Raw genomic sequence first — 20,215 nt, 5'->3', positions numbered from 1 at the left:
TGTAACAGCAAAACACTAAAAACAACCCAGTGTTCATTATCAGTACAAATGATAAATTGTGGTATACTGATACAGTGGGATACTATAAAAAGTAAAAGAACCAGCTATAATCAGTGGTTTTCAAAGTGCGGACCCGTCCAGCAGCATTCAGCATTGGCGTCACCTGCGAGTTTGTCAGCCACCCAAATTCTCCACCCCTCCCGAGACCCACCAATCGGAAACTCTGAGGTGGGGCCCAACAAGCCGTATTTTATTTAGCAAACCCTCTACCAGTGATTCTGATTCATGCTCCAGTTTGAGAGTCACTGTTACAGACAAATGTCAAAAACACCTTGAGCAAAAAAAGCAAGTCTCAGAAGAATACAAACAATATATTTGTTTAAAAGTCAAAAACTAAACAGCACAGTATCCAGATATACCTAAAAATGTGGTAACGCTATAAAGAAAGGCAGGAAATAACTGATATAAATTGTTTTCTGGGAAAAAAGGATAAAGGAATTAAGAAGGACCACATAACAGCCTCTAAGATAATGACAGTGTTTTTACTTCTTCACCTAGGTGGTGGGTAACAGAGTTTGGGTTTTTTTATTACTATCCTTTAAAATATGTGTTGTAAATTATAATCATTATGAATGATCTCTTTTCTACAAAGAAAAAATGCTGAACTGAGATTGAGAACGTCAAGTCGTGAACACAAAATTACACCCTATATGAACTCAATTTTAACAAAAGGCCTAGAAAAAACTGAGTACACAGCAGGTGTTAAATATTTGTAGACTATTAAACATTTGCAGTGATTGATATGCTTTTTCATTCTTCTCCATTCTTCCAAATTTCTCACAATGCATAAAACAACCCAAAAAGAATTTTTTTATCTAGAAACTATGAACAAATACAGTAGACTATAAAATAATTTGGTGTCCACCTCATCATCACTCTCATTTCAAGCTTGGTCTGTTTTCTGGATTTAAAATTCAAATCCTGACTAAATACACAGTCTAGCCTATGGAAAAATAATGGTCTTCCATTCTGGTCTCAAAATGTGTTTCTCCTCTCTAAGTTTTCAAAAGATTTTCATGGAACTCTATGCAGTTTTGCTTACTTCTCTTCTCCATATCAAGGTATATAGCCAGTTAGAAGTATTTTTTTTTTTAATTAAAAGCAATGTATGTGTCATTTAGAACTAGGTAAAACTACACAACAAAATCTCTTATAAATCATGCAAGGACTGCCTTAAGAAACTCATTTGTTTCTAATTTATTTTCTCCATTAGCAACGTGTTGCTAAAATCACAAGAGAACAGAGCATTGCTCATATGAATTAATTTCTAACCATCGGCAACAAGGGGAACCAAGGGTCGGCTACGGCATCCAAAGAAAGGCAATTATGCACAATGAGCAAAGGAGGTGGTTCAAGGTTGCACTGCCAAGAAATGACATATTCCAGTGGACTCAAACCACCCTCTTCAAATTTTGGCATTCTGTGGTATAAAAATAAAACCGAAGAACATTGAAAAGCAAAGCTTGCCACCTGCTGCCCACTGGCATAATCGTAAATGTTCAAATTGCGTCCACTTTTTTTTTTACTTAAACACTTTCACTAATTGATTGGCACGGATATTTCCATATTGCATATTTATTCATTTTCACCCATCTTTGAGAAGAAATGTCAGCCCCCCAAATTTTTCACCAGATGCTGTTTCAAACCCTATACGTAATCAGCTATAACCCGTGCACTTCTAACCAGAAAGTAAACCCAACTTCCAAACGGTTAGACATGTTGTGTACTGTATATAATAAATCCACCAAAATGCAGTTGTGTTCATTATAGTATCCAGACCAGGGAAGAATTCCTTTGAAAATGTGCCAGCTCTGCCCTATGCTTCCAGGCCTGTCATCATTCTAGATGATATGGAATACAAAACCCATTTTCTGATCTTTATAGATTTTTAAATCCAAACAATTAATAGCTTAGCTGCCTTCAGCTAGTTTATAAATAGTTGATATACATTCATACTACAAAATTTTAAGTAGAAGGCCAGCTAAAACGCCTCAAAGATTCAGCTTTAAATATTTAAACTTAAATACCTTAATTATATTAACACCAACAAGTGTTTTCATGGGTTCTCAAAATGTTTTCAGTATTCTTTTTCATTTGAATTTATTCTAAAGAACTCTGAGAAATAAATGCATTTTAGCCTTTCTTTTTTAGAACAATCCTTCAAGTCTTGTCTCATTCTTCTAACTCTGTAGGTTTTTGTATCCACGCCATCATTCCCTCAAAAACAGTCCAGAACGCTGCTAAGGAGAAAGTGAAACTTTGAATTAAAGAAGAAAATGCCATCTGAGAGAAAGATGCCCTAACAGCTATTCACAAACCCAATTAGGAGGCTGAATGGTGCAAGGCCGACTCCATCTGCTCTCCCGCCCCCCAGGGAGCCGGGGAGGGGGTTGGGCCGTAGGCGTTTGAGAGGCTTAATGGCAAACAGTCTCATCACATCACATCGATAACTCCTGAGACCCTTTGAAATACAACTTTAAAGGCTTCTGCCTGCTGAAATTGTCCATATGCAAAATAGCACCAAAGCTGGTTGAAGTTTTTTCGTTGTCTGGGAACTACTATAAAGCAGACAATAAAAAATAATTCATTTTCAAGACAGATGGCACCATAATGTTGCACTATTTTCTAGTGTGCATTTTTTCCTAAACACTAGAGGCAGCGTCTCCATACAAAAGAAAGTCCATTCAGCTGCAGCCAGTTAGCTTTCAGATTGCTGTTTCTGTGGAATATCACACACATTAAAAAAAAAAAAAAAAAAAAAGTCCCTTTTTTCCCCACTATAGTCAGCTCAACCCTTTCTTCTAACACTCTATAGGAGCCATTATTTCATGCACCATTACTGTCAGTGTTTCTGATCTCTTTCCCACTCGCATCTGATTGTTCACACCTGAGAACACCTAGAAGTGGTTTGTAGTTGTAGGTTAAAGCTTAGTTCAATCTTCCCACATGCTGTCTGCAATTCAGAAGGGTGCCTGGTGCACACAGGTAATGATATAGTAAGTTAATCCTTTAATTAATTGAATCCAGGCCCATTAACACCAGAACTGGGCTTTGACTGAACAGATTAAATATTTGACTTAATATCAACAGAGGGGACAGCATTACATGTTTTGTCCTATAAAAATACAGCTCTCTACTAAAAATGGGGGAAAAAACCCCACTTATACTAGAAATGATAGAAAAAGAAGGAAAAAACATTCCGGTTATCAACTATTCACTGAAACTAAAGAATATTTAGTTTGGCTGCTAGCACAGTGCCTGGCACACAGTAAATATTCAATAAATGCATGTGAAATTTAAAGTCCCAATCATTTCTTTTGGTTTCTTGTCAAAGACTTCCTGATGGAGTTTGATCAAATCCTTGTTTTTTATGAACATCCTAAATTAATTTGAACATAAAGCTGAGCTTGATCAAATCCTAGTTTTTTATGAACATCCTAAATTAATCTGAACATAAAAAGCTGATATGGATATGCAAGTCTTTTAAAAGAAGCATAGCATTTCCTCACTAGGTATGAAAAGCATTTCTGATTCTGTGAAAGGTAATACTATTATTTTTATCAAGTAGCATGTTACTACACTACTTCAGAAAGCAAATCACAAAAACTTTCCTAGCAACTTTAGACCTAAATAGCTAAATTAAACAAATATAAGTCTGAAACAAAAATTGCTTTATTTATTAATAGTATCAAATAAATATGCAATTTTTGTGTCAGACTGTTCCTTATATTATTTTAAATAATAACAAATGAGAATGCAGTCCAGTCAGGAAGTCATTTAGAGCCTAACAACCTGCTGGTTATTATACACCTGTGTGTGATTACCCAAGGTTCCTTTCCAGTTCACCAATGCAGGATAATCAAAGATGTAGTCTGTCACCTAAAGGAGGAGGAATATAGGTGAGTAGATCACTCCTAGCGTAGCAAGAAAAACACAGAGAAGATACACAGAGGTTGATATCGATAGGGGTAGAGATAACAAAAAGTAGTTATGGCAAAGCTGTAAAGCCAACAAAGATAAAGAAAGGTAGAAAACTCCTGAACATTTGAAACAGGAAAAAAGACCTTGATTATTCTACAGAGCATGATGTGTTAGTCTGATCAACACAAAAGGAAATCAAATCTGGTTTTGATTATGGGTTGATGAATTTGAGGTCTAGGGATAGAGTGGAATAAGGAACAGGAAGCCTTCAACGACATCCCCTACTTTCCTGTTCCTAAAGATTACACATCATTCCATTTAACATAGGTAGAGAGATAGATAACATGAGACAACACATGATTCCTTAACGTAAATCCAAAGGAATCGTTTTCTTGACTGGCAGTCTGAATCCTTTCTGTTTTAAAGGGAATTAGATTCCCTCTCCTCTCAGGTCTCTGTTAAAGACAGACACTCTACAGGGCCAGCTCCTCTGGGCCTCCCTTTCTCTCATCTGCCCAGCCAGCCTCCCAGGCCTTCCCTCATACTCTCTTAGCACCTCACCTGACCTGGCTTTCCAGGGTGAGCCTGACACTTCTTCAGTGACTATCAGAGCCATCTTTGTATTCCTCAGAGCCCCACACAGAGCTCCTCTGTCTGACTGTCAAGGCTTTCCATAATTGGACCTGCCCACCCAATCTCATTTCCTGCTATTCTTCAATCCCCACAAAGAGATCAATTCCCCAACAGGAGAATCATTCCCACCCTATCGTCCACCTGTTATTTATTTAAAAGTCAGACTCTCCTTCACTTTTCCAAGTCCTTCCAACTCTGGTCAATGTTCCTTTTGTCCAATCCTCCAGCCCCTGCCAATCTCCCCCTTCCTTATTCACCATTAGAATTTATACAAGGCACCACATAGTTTAGCAGCTTATTAGGTATTATGCTATGTTATTCACTATTTTTCAGACACATTAGCCTGATCCCTCCAATTAGAGTACCTAGAACAATACTTGGTATGTGGATGGCACTCAGTAAATATCTGCTGATGGAATGAATGAATCAACTACTGAAAATCTGTGTTCTGGGGGCCAGGAGGACTGAGATTCTACCTTCACTATGGTGAACCAGAGATAAGGCAACCCAGTTAGAAATGCACAGAGAACTTGGAAAGTTATAGATGGGGTTCAGTAGTATATTAAGATTTATGTCGGTGTAAGTCAATAAGCCTCTCAAAAGACCAAAGAATTGTGAAATAAATTACAGAGTCAATGAGTTACAGATTGTATTCTTGTCCTCATGGACAAGGGGGGATATTTTACAATCCAATTTAAGAAGTTTCTTCCAAATTTGATTTAAAAAAATTCAGAGTACTAATAATATTCTTTGCATAAAAGTATCTTCCCTTGGAGAATTCTTAAATATTTGATAAAAGCAATCTTTAATATGAAAAGAGCTCTTAGAAATTAAAGAAAATTATAAGCACATGTAACAGAAAAGTGTGAAGATGTTAATTATCCACATAAAAAATATGAAGGACTTATAAAAATGTGGAAAATGTTCAACTTCACTAAAAAAACTAAGAAACACAAAATTATTTCATAAGGTGATAAGATCACACTTCATAAGACCATTCAAAGCCACTAAGACTTCACAGACAGCAATTTATTAAAGACTTATTTGACAGAAGCCACATTTAGTCTGCTTAAAATATTAGACGAAAATAATCTAATAAACATAATGTCACTGATTTACATATTTACTTTCACATAAAAATCACTAAATTAATACAAAGCAGCACGGCAAAAAGAAATTAATCAAGGAGACTGTGAAATGTTTCAACTTTATGTAAAGTATTTCAAATATGCACACTAAATTTTCCAACTGTTTAGACTCACAGGTCACCTTTCAAGACGTTAAAGCAATTAAGGTGTGAAATGCCTGCCTCATTACATGGAAATGGTTTTTTTCTGAAATTTTTTTAACTCCTTCAAAATAGCTTCATTTAGCCGGGAGATAAATAGGAGCCACAGGAATGAAAGAGGAGCGGAGAGAGAGAAAAGAGCTTCACAAATGGGACAGGGGAAAATGGTTGTTTGTGCCCAGGGAGTGAGGAATGGGAACTGGAGAGTGTTTCCTTTCAAATTTCTTTTCTCAGAGTAAAGTGCATCCTAATCTCAAAATGTCTATGTCATCTTCCTGTCTGAGTTAAGAACATCCTTCCTAGAGATATAATTAGGAAGGATTAGCTGCTGCATAAAGAGGCTTTGAACAAATTAAGGAAGAATGATGCCTCACTTCGAATGCTGTCCATCAAATCTCCAAATACCAGCTACTTGGCAAAACACCAACATCAGGCAGAGAAACAAAAGGCAGTGCTCTGAAAGCAATCAGAGTCATGTCAAAAAAGCCCTTGGAGGAGAGTTTTTTAAAAAATAAATTCTGTGTCTACAGTAGACAGTCCAGCTAATTCTAAAGATTTGGGAACAGCTCTCTATATTGGTAACTGACTATAATGCATAGATTGTCACATTTCCTTCATGAAACAGAATACATTTTAGGCGAATCGTTATTGTTTTGAAAATAAACAATTTCTGGTCAAACAACAGTGGTTTACTTGACAATTCATAAAACAACTACAATTTTTCACTCCTTTATGCCTCTTATTTGAATGTGGGGCTTCAAAAATACTGCGCAAAGTATTTTTCCATTATTTTGTTAAGCAGATCAGACAATGACATGTAAACGATGCAAAGAGAACATGGAACAAAAGATCAGGAAGCCTGGGTTCAAGTCACGACTCTGCTGCAGCCCTGCTGAGTGACTGTGGGCACTTGCAGTTATAAAACTTGATGGTTTGTACTGGTTGAAAATTCTGGAAAGTTGGAGGGAAAAGTTGTACCTAATTTTTGTTCTCTTTTTCATTATGCTCAAATAATAACTTTCTTTTTTTTTCTTTTGAGATGGAGTCTTGCACTGTTGCCCATGCTGGAGTGCAGTGGCACAATCTCAGCCCACTGCAACCTCCACCTCCCGGGGTTCAAGCGATTCTCCTGCCTCTGCCTCCTGAGTAGCTGGGATTACAGACGCACGCCACCACGCCCAACTAATTTTTGTATTTTTAGTAGAGACAGGGTTTCACCATGTTGGCCAGGCTGGTCTTGCACTCCTGACCTCAGCTGATCCACCCGCCTCAGCCTCCCAAAGTGCTGTGATGACACGCGTGAGCCATCAAGCCTGGACAAATAATAACTTTCAAACGAGCAAGTGCCCAGGATAAATTCTATCCAAAGATACTAATATTGATTAAATATTTCTTCTGTGTTTTGGTGAGAGCTATCTCCATTATTCACACTACTCTAGAACTGTATGACCTCTAAGTGAAAAATAAAGTTTGTCTGAATGTCCCTGTTTGCTTTCTACCAGCACCTGAGCCAAACTTGTGTCAAGGTTCATATCAATATTTAATTGAATACTTATGAGTACTAGGAAATTTCAAGCTCATAAACTGGATTTATAGTACCAGTTCCAGTAATTTTCCCAAGAGACTGGCTGCCTGGACTTTGCTGTCACCCTTTTCTTTGTTGACATGCCTTATGTCTATCACAGGCATTCTAAGTGCAAGGAGCAAGAAGATTCAACACTGCAAGGTCAAGAACATAAGACTCAGAAAAGTAAATATGGTCTGATCAATGAAAAACCCTTACGACATCCAGAGATATGCAAGAAGTGGGTCCCGTCATTCACTGCAAGTACCATAAAGAATGGGATGCCATAGCTGAACTACTTACTGGCCTGGGATGGTGACCGGAATGATTAGGTAAAGTTTTGCTAATTCCACTCAGTGACTTTTTGAATTGGTTTCCTGGTATACAGCTGGGATTACAGGCACCCGCCACCACACCCTGCTAATTTTTGTATTTTTAGTAGAGATGGGGTTTCACCATGTTGGCCGGGCTGGTCTTGAACTTCTGACCTCATGATCTGCCCACCTCGGCCTCCCAAAGGGCTGGGATTATAGGTGTGAGCCACCACGCTGGGCCTCTCACATGGTTTTGAGGAGACTAAATGAGACAACACTCAAATAGTACTCAGAATTGTGTCTGGCACAGAATAATTGGTCATATTAACTATTATTATTACATAGCACCAAAACATTATCCTGATTTCTTGTAATTGTATTAGGGAGCAAACTCTATTCCAATACCTCCCATTTTTAGATACAAACTTTGAGTTTCCAACAGACCCAGGGGTGTGAGCAGAAGTGTGAGGCAGTAACCTCCCCGATTCTGTCCTTGTCTCTCCCACCTCCATGCCATGGTCTACTCTTCCGCAGTCAGTCTCAGGAGGAAACAATTAAGAAATGCCTGCTTCCAGCTCCTCAACACGCTTCCTCACCTCACCATTTTCCCCATGTGTCTGTTTTTCTCAAACAACAAAATAGGTCTGACCAATAGCTAATGTTATCTTCAAACTTTATGTGGTTTTCATAGATTAGGAAGTCCTTCTCAAACTACCACACTGCTATATACAGTTGGGCTTGGTGACGATTTCAAAGAGGTTTTCTAGAATTTTCTTTCTTTTTTTTTCTTTTTTTTTTCTGAGACGGAGTCTTGCTGTGTCACCAGACTAGAGTGCAGTGGCACAATCTCAGCTCACTGCAACCTCCGCCTCCCAGGTTCAAGCGATTCTCCTGCCTCAGCCTCTCAAGTAGATGGGACTACATGCGCGTGCCACCACATCCAGCTAATTTTTGTATTTTTTTTAGCAGAGAAGGGGTTTCACTATGTTGGCCAGGATGGTCTTGATCTCTTGACCTCATGATCCACCTGCCTAGGCCTCCAAAAATGCTGGGATTACAGGTGTGAGCCACCGCGCCCGGCCTTCTTCTAGAATTTTCTCATATACATACCTATACAGCAGTATTATGAGCCAAAAAATGGCCAAAGGGTATAAAATGTTAGTTATGCAGGATGATTAAGTTATGGCGATCTAACAAAGAGCATGGTGACTATAGTAAATAATACTACTGTACTATATACTGGTAATTTGCTAAGAGAGCAGACCTTCAACGTTCTTACCACAAACCAAAAATGGTAACTATGTGAGATGAGAGATATATTAATTAGCTTGATTGTGGTAATCATTTTACACTGTGTACATATATTAAAACATCATGTATACTGTAAATACATACCATTTTATTTGTCAATTATACCTTAGTCAAGCTGGGCTAAAAAGAGCCAAAAATTGAAAAAAAATCCAAACATCCATCAAAAGCAGAATAAATAATGAATTGTGGTATATTCACATGATGCGATAACCACTGGTGGTATCACATAAATGAGCAAGCTGTAGTCACACAACTGCATAGATGAACCTCAGATATAATACTGAGTGAAAAAAACACACTGTATTATTTACATACAGTTCAAACACAGGCAGAACTGACCTCTGGCATTAGAAGTTAAGAGAGTAGCTCCCTCTGGTGAGGAGGAAGATGGCAGAATCTAAGAACAAGAAGCTTTGTGGTGCTGGAAATGTTCTATTTAATGTCGATGGCACTTACGTGAACATGATGTCACTTTGGGATCATCACTAGACTGTACACTTTTGATTTTTGTACTTTTCTGTATATAATTTCAGTTTAACATCCATCTTTTTAAGTTTAAATAAATGTGCATAACACGATAAAATCAGTGATTGGTTCAAATGTTTAGTTCTCATCCCATCCCCAAGGTGTCATGAATTGAGCGCTGAGCTCCTTGGAGTGAGTTCCTTTTGTTCAACTTTCATTCACTGCCTTTTTTTTTCCACATCATAAAGTCAGGATCAAAACCTTCACCTACCTCATGGACTTGTTGGGCAGACCACATACCATAAGGAATGCAAAATACTCTGCAAAATGTTCAGGGCTTTTCAAAGGCAAATACTATTATTCCAAGAGAAAAGGGTACCGCCTGCAATAAAAGCATTCGTGAAACAATCCACAGACAAGGATTTAGACATTATTAACACTTATATTAACACTTATTTTCTCCAGGCAAAATGCTAAATATATACATATGTTAAGCAAACATTGATTGGGGCCTTTCTGCGTACCTCTGTGGACAAAGAGATGAAAGACTGTGTTGTTAAGTGTCATGACAATGGTAAGTACAGGAAAGCAGAGGAGAAAGCTGGGAGAGAGTTGGTGGGGTTGAGGTGGGGGTTCAATATGGAGCAAGGTCCCCTCCTACAGTCTGAGAGATCGTATAAGGAAATCATCCGTTTGAGTACTGACCAATTCCTTGGATCCTTTAATAAGTTCAGACAAGGTCCCAGTAATAACTATCAGTACTGCAACAAGCTTGAACTCTCTCCCCAAAGTGTTTAACTACTGGCATAGCTTTATAATGGGATTTTTTTTTCCCTTTACTCCAAATAAAGGGAATGAGCTTACGTTTTATTGTTACTGTTGTCAATTAGGAGGTGGCATACTTCAAGGAATATCCCAGAAGTTCTTCCATCCTTGGAGATATCATAGCATTAGGTTTTTGAAGACTCAGGACCACACTCAGGACCATAAGAAACTTCATCTTTTTATTACTCTTTATTATAGAAAATTTCACAAATATAAAAAGAATTTTGTAAGAAACCCCTATGTACCCATCATCTAGCTTCAATAATTACCACCTCAAATCAATCTTATTACCTCTATATCTCAACCCACTGGATTATTCTGAATAAAATCTCACAGATCATATCATTTCATCTGTAAATACTTTAACATGATTCTCCTCCTTATGAACATAACTATGCCATCATCACAGCTCATAAAATCAACAGTTCCTTTATATCATCAAATTTCCAATCAATGTTAGCATGTTCATGATTGTCCTATAAATCATCATTGTTATCTTTTTCTTTTCTTTTTTTTTTTGAGACGGAGTCTCGCTCTGTCGCCCAGGCTGGAGTGCAGTGGCCGGATCTCAGCTCACTGCAAGCTCCGCCTCCCAGGTTAACAACATTCTCCTGTCTCAGCCTCCCAAGTAGCTGGGACCAAAGGCGCCCGCCACCTCGCCCGGCTGGTTTTTTTGTATTTTTTTAGTAGAGACAGGGTTTCACCGTGTTAGCCAGGATGGTCTCGATCTCCTGACCTCGTGATTCACCCATCTCGGCCTCCCAAAGTGCTGGGATTACAGGCTTGAGCCACCGCGCCCGGCCTTTTTCTTTTATTAGCAGTTTGTTTGAATCAGGACAGAAACATAATCCAAATACTGTGATTGGTTAATGTGTTTCTTAAGGCTTTTTAAGCTACAAGACCTCCATCTATTACTTTTTTATCTATTTTGTGTCTTTTAGGAATTGTTTTTGTTGACATCTTAGTCAGTAGCTTGGTTTTCAAGCAATCTTCAGAGCTTTATATTACCTTATATTACCATTAATCTTCATCTTTATCAAGTTCTAATTAAATCATATCCTAAATATGGTCATTTTTAAATATGTCCACGAATTCCTTGATATTTCTCCATTTAAGCAGTGCAGCATACTTCTACTCCCTCTGAGTGAGTTCTAGACTTAGCAACTCACTTCCAATGAGTAGAATAAGGTGAACATGAAGGTGTGGCATCCTTAAGACCAAGACCATAAAGGCACTGTGGCCTTCTCCTTGCTCTCCCTAATCTAGGATCACTCACTCTGGGAGAAGCTTATGGCCACACTGTGAGGACACTCAGGCTGCTCTACAGAGAGGTCCCATAGAGAGGAAGTGAAGCTTTCTGCCAACAGCCAGTGCCAGGGCTAAGGCCTCCTGCCAACAACCATGAAAGTGAGCCATCTTGGCAGTGGATTCCCCAGCCCCAGTCGAGCCTTCAGATGACTGCCACCCCTGCTGACTGCTTGGCTGCAACCCCTGGATTCCTGACACAGACTGTCAGTCAATAAATGCATGTTATTTTAGGCTGCTAAGTTTTGGGGTGATTTGTTACATAGCCAAAGAAAACTAACATGCCAGGCTACCTAGCCTCACATCATTGCCTCCCCTGGATACACCCTTCTCCTCCAGTTGTATGTGTCCAAATTCAACCACCTTCTCACAGACACCTTTTTTAAGGAGCCATCCCTAGACTCCACTGTACTAACACTTCAAAATCTGGAAACAACTGCTCTTTCTTTTGATTTCCTAAGGAACTTCATTTGTATTTGGTTCTAAATCAAGTTGCCTCAAACCAATTCAGCCAAAGGTAAAATCAATTCATCTTATACCCACCTGCCTAAAATATATGCTTTTAACACTACAATTTTACCAAACTAGCTGTTCCTCAAACACCTCAGGCACACTCCTGCCTCAAAGCCTCTGCGCCTCACCCCTGCGTATCTGCAGGGTTCATGCCCTTACCGCAGGCCTTTGCTGAAATGCCTCTCAGCAGGGTCTTCCCTGGCAGCCTATTTAAAGCTGCCACACCCCTCACTCTTCCCCACCTCACACCAGCCCAGCATGCCCTATCTACCACTGCAGTTTTATTTTCTCCACAGCAATTATGAGTATCTAATGTGTATTTTAATTATGTCATTTATCAACTGCCTCTCCCTCTCTAAACTGTAAGTTCCAAGAAAGCAGGCATTTTATTTAGTTGCCTAGTGTTACATGTCCTTAGCTCCTAGAAGAGTGCCCTCATACATAAAATATGCTCCATAAAAACTTATTGAATAAGTGATCAAGCTGATAGCACTTCACGTGCCACACAAGGAATGTAACACTAAATATTTTGGCATTTTAGACAAATACAAAAAATATTTTATGTATACAGTTGAATACTTTGAGGAGGCTTAATCAATCTCCTTTACTGGTTAAACACAAAACCTGAAATACCCTAACAAAGGCAATCTTAAAGGTAACTTAAGGATTCTAACATTTCTCAAAAGTAGCCAAAATGGACCTATCATATGTGATTCCTTGGCCATTTGATTAAACATGACTCACCGTGATTATGTCATAACCTAAATTACTCAAAGGGCTAATTGTGTCTCTTCCTTTGTATAGCTCATTTGTCATTTCAAAATCTCCGTAAGAGCAGGACTGGGTCTTGTACATCTTAATCTTCTCTGCAGTGACCAGATAATGGGGCAATCTATACAGTTTATTAATATCAGGATTGATGGCACCCAAGGCCATCTCTTCTCATCTCTTCTCTTTACTTAAAAGCACACCAGTAGGCACACCCATATACACACGCCTATAACAATGCTATCATAAAAACGCATCTTCATTCTGCAGATGAAATCTCCAAAGCAAACTGCCTAATGTCTTTATTTTACCAAAGCTGAGTCAGAGCTGAAACCTTAACCTCCTCTTTGACTCACAACATTCTTGTCTAAATTACACTGCGGGTACCAAAAGGAAGGAAAAAAATGGACTGTTCCTTTATCTGACATCCGACATATGGTTCTTACTAACAATCCATATATATACATCATAGAGGGTCAAATTCTAACAGTGGATGGTGATATTCAAGATGAATAATGTTGCTTGTAAATTACTTTACAGTTTATGTAAGCCATAATGCTAGAAAAAACTAATTGCAATTCACAGTAATATGACTCTTGATCGCCACAGCACAGTTTAACACAGAATTGTTTTTTGTTTTTAAGATCTAAAACAATGCTGGAAGGAAGATGTCTAGCTATGATATAATCAAAGCTTTATATCATTCCAAGAACACATAGTTATATTCATGTTCTGGCACACACAAAAAAAGCACTACTATCCTTTAGAGAAAAAGTTAGCAAACTACAGTTCATGGGCCAAATCCAGCCCACAGCCTGCTTTCATATGGCCCATAAGGATAATTTTTATGTGTTTTAATGGTTGAGAAAAAAATCAAAAAAAGAATAATACTTCATGAACTGTGAAATTTATATGAAATTCAAATTTCAATGTCCATAAAATAAAGTTTTATTAGAACACAGTCACACTCACTAATTTGTACACTGTCTATGGCTGTTTTTGTGCTACAATGGCAGAACTGAGTAGATGCAACAGAAACCGTATGTCCCACAAAGCTAAAAATATTATCTGCCCCTTTACAGAAAATTTTTGCCAACTCCTTCCTTCAGGGCATGGATGCTGAAACCTGACTGCCTCCGTTTAAATTGTAATACTTTCACTTACTAACTGTGGGACCCTGAACAAATTCCTTAACCACTCTGCACCTCAGTCTTCTCATCTGTAAAATGGGTTTAATGTTACCTTCCTTATAGGGTCCTTGTGAATTTTAAGTGAACAATACACAACAAGCATTTGGAAGAGTACCTGGCATACAGTAAGCACTTAGTAAGTATTAGCTATACCTACCTTTGCTTCTCGTTGAGGGCTGCAAAATGTGTTTTCCAATAGCAAAGTAGCATTTCAAACTAGTCCCTAAATCTAGCTACCACAATAGAACTGAAGTATTATGAGACAAGAAGAAATTACAGAAAAATGAAGAAAAACAGAAAAAAAAGAGGATTGAAGATTGAGGAGGAAATCGGAGGAGAAATGAAAAATACCACACTCAGCAGAAACAGTAGGTGGTCTATTCGAAGGGGAAGTAGAAATAAGGATAATTTCATCTATAGTAACAGACTGAATAACTTCTATGGGCTGACTGGATCCTAATCACCATGTGGAAGCTGTCTCTACAGAGGGAAGAAGCATTCTAAATTCCAAGCAAGTGACTTAAAAAGGAGCTGCTACGCCAAGCCCATTCTTAAGTTGGGAACTTCCTGTATTTTACATTCCTAGACAAATGACAAGTGATAGTTGCAGTACATTCTGCATCTTATTATCCATATAGAATAGCTCATTAAGAGGAGACAATTTGTTTAAGAAGCCAGTGCAGCTGAGTGGCTGCTTGCAATGCAACTCAGAGAATGGAGTAATCTTTCTTCTGAGTCCTCATTTTGTTCAGAATAGCACTTACTTCCTAACACTAAGAAAAAAAAAAAAACCTTGTTCCCATAAATAGAAAACAAGCTCATTCACCAAAAATGGACCCACACGGCAACTGGGAGATAAACATGGTGTTAACAGAAGGTACACTTAACCTGCTACTGAGGTTGAGAAATTCTTTGCAAGGACTCCCTTTCATTTGAGTAGTTTCTCTGTGCAAGCTGAGTTCTTACCTTTTCCAGATAACTTTAAAAATAACACTGTTTGTTTTTTAATTATTTCAAAACTCTATAAAACGGCTCCCCCCTCAAAAACAGAATTTTTAAACTAACAACTTTATCACAAATAACTATCTTTATCATTCCCTTCCAATCTTGATCTCTATAATCCTCACGGTTGCCTTGGGTTGTACTTACGGTAAATTTTCCCGCAGAGGCTAAACACACATATCAAATGTTTTTAAGAGACTCCATGTGTAAGCCTAATGTGTAAAGCCTTAAGAAAGGAAAGAAAGACATTACTATCCAAGTGATTTCTGCAAATTGTGCAGGAAAGGGACAGTGATTTAAAGCAATGTATCTAAGAGAGTAATTAAGATGATCCTTAGCTAAACAAAATTTCAAAACACTCACTGAGAATGTATCTGCTGGGGGAGTCCCACTGAAGGCTTCGGCTTGAGGGTCAAGGTCATCTGGGCCACAGGGCTGACTCTTGGTAGAGTGTCTGCCTTCTTAGATGAAGTATGCTTTGCTGCCTGCTCAGGCGGGCCCCAGGAGGAGGCAGCCCCAGGACTCTGCCCTCCAAAGACTGGCGATGAGGTATCCTGGGCAGCTATTGTTTCACAGGCTTTGCCTTTGGTCCCTGGTTTACACACACAGAGTTGAGGCCGGAGACACATCCCTCCATTCTGACATGGCGGAACACAGCTAGCTGCAGAAAAACAACAGAAGGCACAGCTTTGAAGAACATCGTAGACTTTCTAATTTTTCCAAAGGGTTAACAGTAGCATCAGGTTGTTTGATCTCCAATAAAAATCTACAAGAGCACTCATAAGGAGGAAGGGGAGGGGGTTGGGTGGAAGAGGGGGAGAAGAACTAATATTAATGGCTTCCTATGTGACAGGCACTTTTTTAAACATATATAAACAAATTTAATTTCCCAGCCACATGTTTTGTAGACATTTTATTGTGCCCACTTTACAGATGAAAAAACAGAAACAGAGATTAAGTGATTTGTTAAACGTCACATAATTATGACTAAGTAGAAGAGCTGGAATTGGAAACCAAGTGAGCCAGCTCCAAAGCTATCATTCTTAACCACTTTACTGTGTCTGCTTCCCAGAAATGCATCAGAAAATCCAGGAAAAATCGTAAGAAAATGCTCTACCATTATTTTAAAGTTATGCTCTGCGGCTTAAATTTAAATATACATTTAACTTAAAATTTAATTTAAAATTTTTAAGCCTAAATTTTTTGCCAAGAGTTGGCAAAAAACAAAGGTCCAGTCCAATCCCCAACCCCAAAAAGTACTCTCCTACAGATCTCATGTTGTCTAGGCTATCAGATCTTCCAGAGACTGTGTCAGAAATTTAGTCCAATCAACTCTTTGACATATGAGAAAACGAGAAAACCAAGGGCAGGGAAGTTGAGAGTTGCCCAAAATACACCTGCTAGTTTGTATAAAAATCCAGCGTGCTATGCACCATCCCTAATTTAATAATGAAAGGCAACCAAAAAGAAACAACTTCTTCATCCCCTATTTGCGAGGATGTATGTACGCTGAATCACCACACTCATGACCAAGCAGAGTTTTAAAGCTATCAGGCCAGGCACAGTGGCTCACGCCTGTAAGCCCATCACTTTAGGAGGTCATGGTGGGAGGATCACTTGAGCCCAGGAGTTTGAGATTAGCCTGGGCAACACAGTGAGACTCTGTCTCTACCAAAAAATAAAATAAAATAAAAATAATTAGCTGGGCATGGTGGCATGCACCTGTAATCCCAGCTACTCAGGAGGCTCTCGAGGCTGCAGCAACCATGATCACGGTACTACACTCCAGCCTGAGCAACAGAATGTAACCCAGTCTCAAAAAATTTAAAAAAAAAAGTTATCAGGGCTGTGGGTCATTGGTAGAGTAAGTAGGTTTTATGATAGGCAAGGTCCCTTAGAAGTTTAGATGCTACTGGCTGGCCACAGTGGCTCACGCCTGTAATCCTAGCACTTTGGGAGGTGGAGCCGGGCAGATCACTTGAGGTCAGTAGTTAGAGACCAGCCTGGTCAAAATGGTGAAACCTCATCTGTACTAAAAATACAAAAATTAGCCAAGTATGGTGGCGGGTGCCTGTAATTCTAGTTCTTGGAAGACTGAGGTAGGAGAATCGCTTGAACCCGAGGGGCAGAGGTTGCAGTGATCCGAGATGGTGTCACACACTGCAGCCTGGATGACAGAGGGAAACTCTATCTCAAAAAAAAAAAAAAGAAAGAAAGAAAGAAAAAGAAGTGTAGATGCTACTGACTTAAGTTTTATTATGTAATGTCATAGGCCTATGGCCATGATTCCTTCAGTCCCTTCTTTATTTGTTCAGATACATTTATTATGCTGCCCTGTTGCTGTCATCTCACCTTTTACATAAACTGTTGGTCCTGAGGCAGAACACACTATCAAGTCTCCCATAAAGTTCAATACAAGCTTCAGTCCACAAAGCAATTACAAAATTGACAAGCAAAACAAACAACAGGAGACTCAGTTATGAAGATCCAAAAGACCAAGACCTAAAAGCCTTGAAACCTATTGATTTTCTATAAAAGAGAGAAAATACTTTTCCCATCTTTCTACAATATGATGCCTATTCATTACAGCACGTAATGATTTTTCTAAAATGGCCCTTGGGTGTCAGAATACCAAGCTGAGAAATTTTCAAAAAGTTGGGAAGGATTCTTTAAAAAAAAAAAAAAAAAAATGGAGCCAGTTCCCTAGGTGACCTTGGAGTAAGTCACTTAACCTTGGCCTCTGCACTTGTGTGTGTTTGGGGGTTATGAGGAGGGCAGCAGCGATTTGTCCTAAAATGGTCCCCACAATATGAGAATAAAGGCTGTTCCCACACTGTGCTTCTAGAATTCTAATTCAAAAGCTCTATGTTTCTAGAGTTCGGGATTCTAACGTATCAGAGTTTTCCTGACCCAACTGAGCAAACTTTGTTGCTATATCTGAGATGCTGTCCTGGGTCCCTGCTCAGCCATGGTTATTTCTGGAATGTCACAGAAATGGGAATGGGATCCACCCACGAGAACAGAAGTGGCCACAGCAAGGACTGAGCAGGGCTTTCAAAGCTGTGCCTCGGCCTGAGCTCACCACCCAGGCACTTTCATGTGTGCCCTCTCGTCACGCTTTCAATTAGAAACATGTTTCTTTCTAACATCTGAGAATGATTTCCGCTTCTCCTCCCTCCCAAGGTGCACTGCAAATGTCTCTTCTACCAGGAAGACTGTTTGATGCAAAAGCTGGCACCTAGATGGAGGCCAAGGACTGACATCCTCAAACATACCACCAAGAATGAGCCGCAAGAAGCTGTTTTAAGGAAGACATGGATGGTTAGCAATTTTTTTAACTCTTCAAATTTTTCATGTTGTCGGGTAAGGGGGGTGGGGAGACAGTCATAAAAGATTTTAAAAAATGCTTTGAACTTACAAATATTTTCTACTGGAAGAAAAATAAAGAACATGTTATATAATATTATGGCTATATATAATACCACCCTTTGTAGTAAATTTTAAAAGGACAATTAGGAGAATGAAAAGACAGTTTTCTCTTCTACCTACCCTACCTAGACTCAGACAGGTACCCCCTAGAGCATGCAGATGAGGAGGGGCTGGCTTGAACTGGAGGAGGACAGATTCTCTAACTCCCAAAAGAAGCCCCTCATCTGACATAAAAAGCAAAACTTATGTCCTTCTATCACATTTATCAAGACCTTTTTCCTACAATATTTGAACCCATGCAGTAGTGGTTCTTACATGGCAGCAAGCACCGGTGGTTCTCACAGTATGGTGCCCAGGCCAGCAGTATCACCTGGGAAAAATTTGAAACTACATATCCTTGGGCTGCCCTACGCCTGCTAAATCTGAAAGTGGAGCCCAGCAATCAGTGACTGTCCTCCAGGTGACGTCAATGCACACTCAGGTTTGAGAATCACTGACATACAGCATTTGGAAACCGAGGCCTTCCAGCAGCAAGTTTCTGAGGACTTATATTTTTATACTTGCAAGTTTAGTGTTTCACGCTATAATTGCTTTTAGGCAATTGAATTTTTGGCTACGATAAAAGTGTTTGTTTTATCCTGCCATTTTTATTGCAAATTTTGGACACATTTTCCATGTCCATACGTTTCCAAAAGTCTACACATTTGTCCCCATCTACTTCATGGCCAATGCAAAAATTCATAGCATTTATGTGAAAACTGTTATTATAACTAAGGTGTTGGACTATGTGGAATATTAAATATTATAAATATTGTCACAGGAGTACCTTTTATTTTTATTTTATTTATTTATTTATTTATTTATTTATTTATTTATTTATTTATTTGAGACACAGTCTTACTCTGTCACCCAGGCTGGAATGCAGTGGCGCAATCTTGGCTCACTGCAACTTCCACCTTTCAGGCTCAAGCGATTCTCCTACCTCAGCCTCCCAAGTAGCTGGGATTACAGGCATGCACGCCCAGTTAATTTTTGTATTTTTAATAGAGACAGGGTTTCACCATGTTGGCCAGGCAGGTCTCGAACTCCCGACCTCAGGTGATCCGCCCGCTTCAGCCTCCCAAAGTGCTAAGATTGCAGGCATGAGCCACTGCCCCCAGTCAGCCAGAAGTACTTTTTAATTTTTTTTTTTTTTTCCCCATCAGTTGATCCTGCTTTTTCCTGGCCGGCACTGTGCTGTGGTTCAGCACAGTGGAGGCTGAGTGGAGGTTACATCAAGATCTTATCAGTGAGTTGGGTGGTGGTTCTCAGGCTCAGCTGCACATTAGAATCACCTGGGGAGCTTTTAAAACACCCCAAACCCAGGCCTAACTCCAAACAGATTAAATCAGAACCTTTGGGAGTAGGGGGAGGGCTCCAGGCTTCAGTACTTTTTTAACCCCCCAGGTGACTGAAACATATAGCCAAGTCTGAAAAGTAGTAGGTTAGGAACAAAATCCTAATCCAGGCTTGCGGACAGACTAGTCTTCTAAAATGCTACTCTTTGAATCATTTTTTTCCCTTTCATTCAAAAACTTTCCACACATTTTAGCTGACCATGGATGTAAATGTTAAGGCCATCTACATG

General features: G+C 39.1%; 1 protein-coding gene across 9 annotated transcripts in view; it reads right to left on the bottom strand.

Annotated features, from left to right (window-relative positions):
* LTBP1 (latent transforming growth factor beta binding protein 1) overlaps positions 1-20,215 on the bottom strand; it is a 444,191-nt gene that overhangs the window by 355,902 nt on the left and 68,074 nt on the right. For all 9 annotated transcript variants that reach the window (XM_030921070.1, XM_030921073.1, XM_030921071.1 and 6 more), the window contains exon 3: positions 15,523-15,820. In XM_030921070.1, the coding sequence (XP_030776930.1) occupies positions 15,523-15,820 (298 nt within the window). The remainder of the gene's footprint in view (positions 1-15,522; positions 15,821-20,215) is intronic.

The sequence above is a fragment of the Rhinopithecus roxellana genome, chromosome 17 (assembly GCF_007565055.1).
Source record: "Rhinopithecus roxellana isolate Shanxi Qingling chromosome 17, ASM756505v1, whole genome shotgun sequence".
NCBI classification, from domain to species: Eukaryota; Metazoa; Chordata; class Mammalia; order Primates; family Cercopithecidae; genus Rhinopithecus; species Rhinopithecus roxellana.
This window is presented reverse-complemented; position numbering and strand designations above follow the sequence as displayed.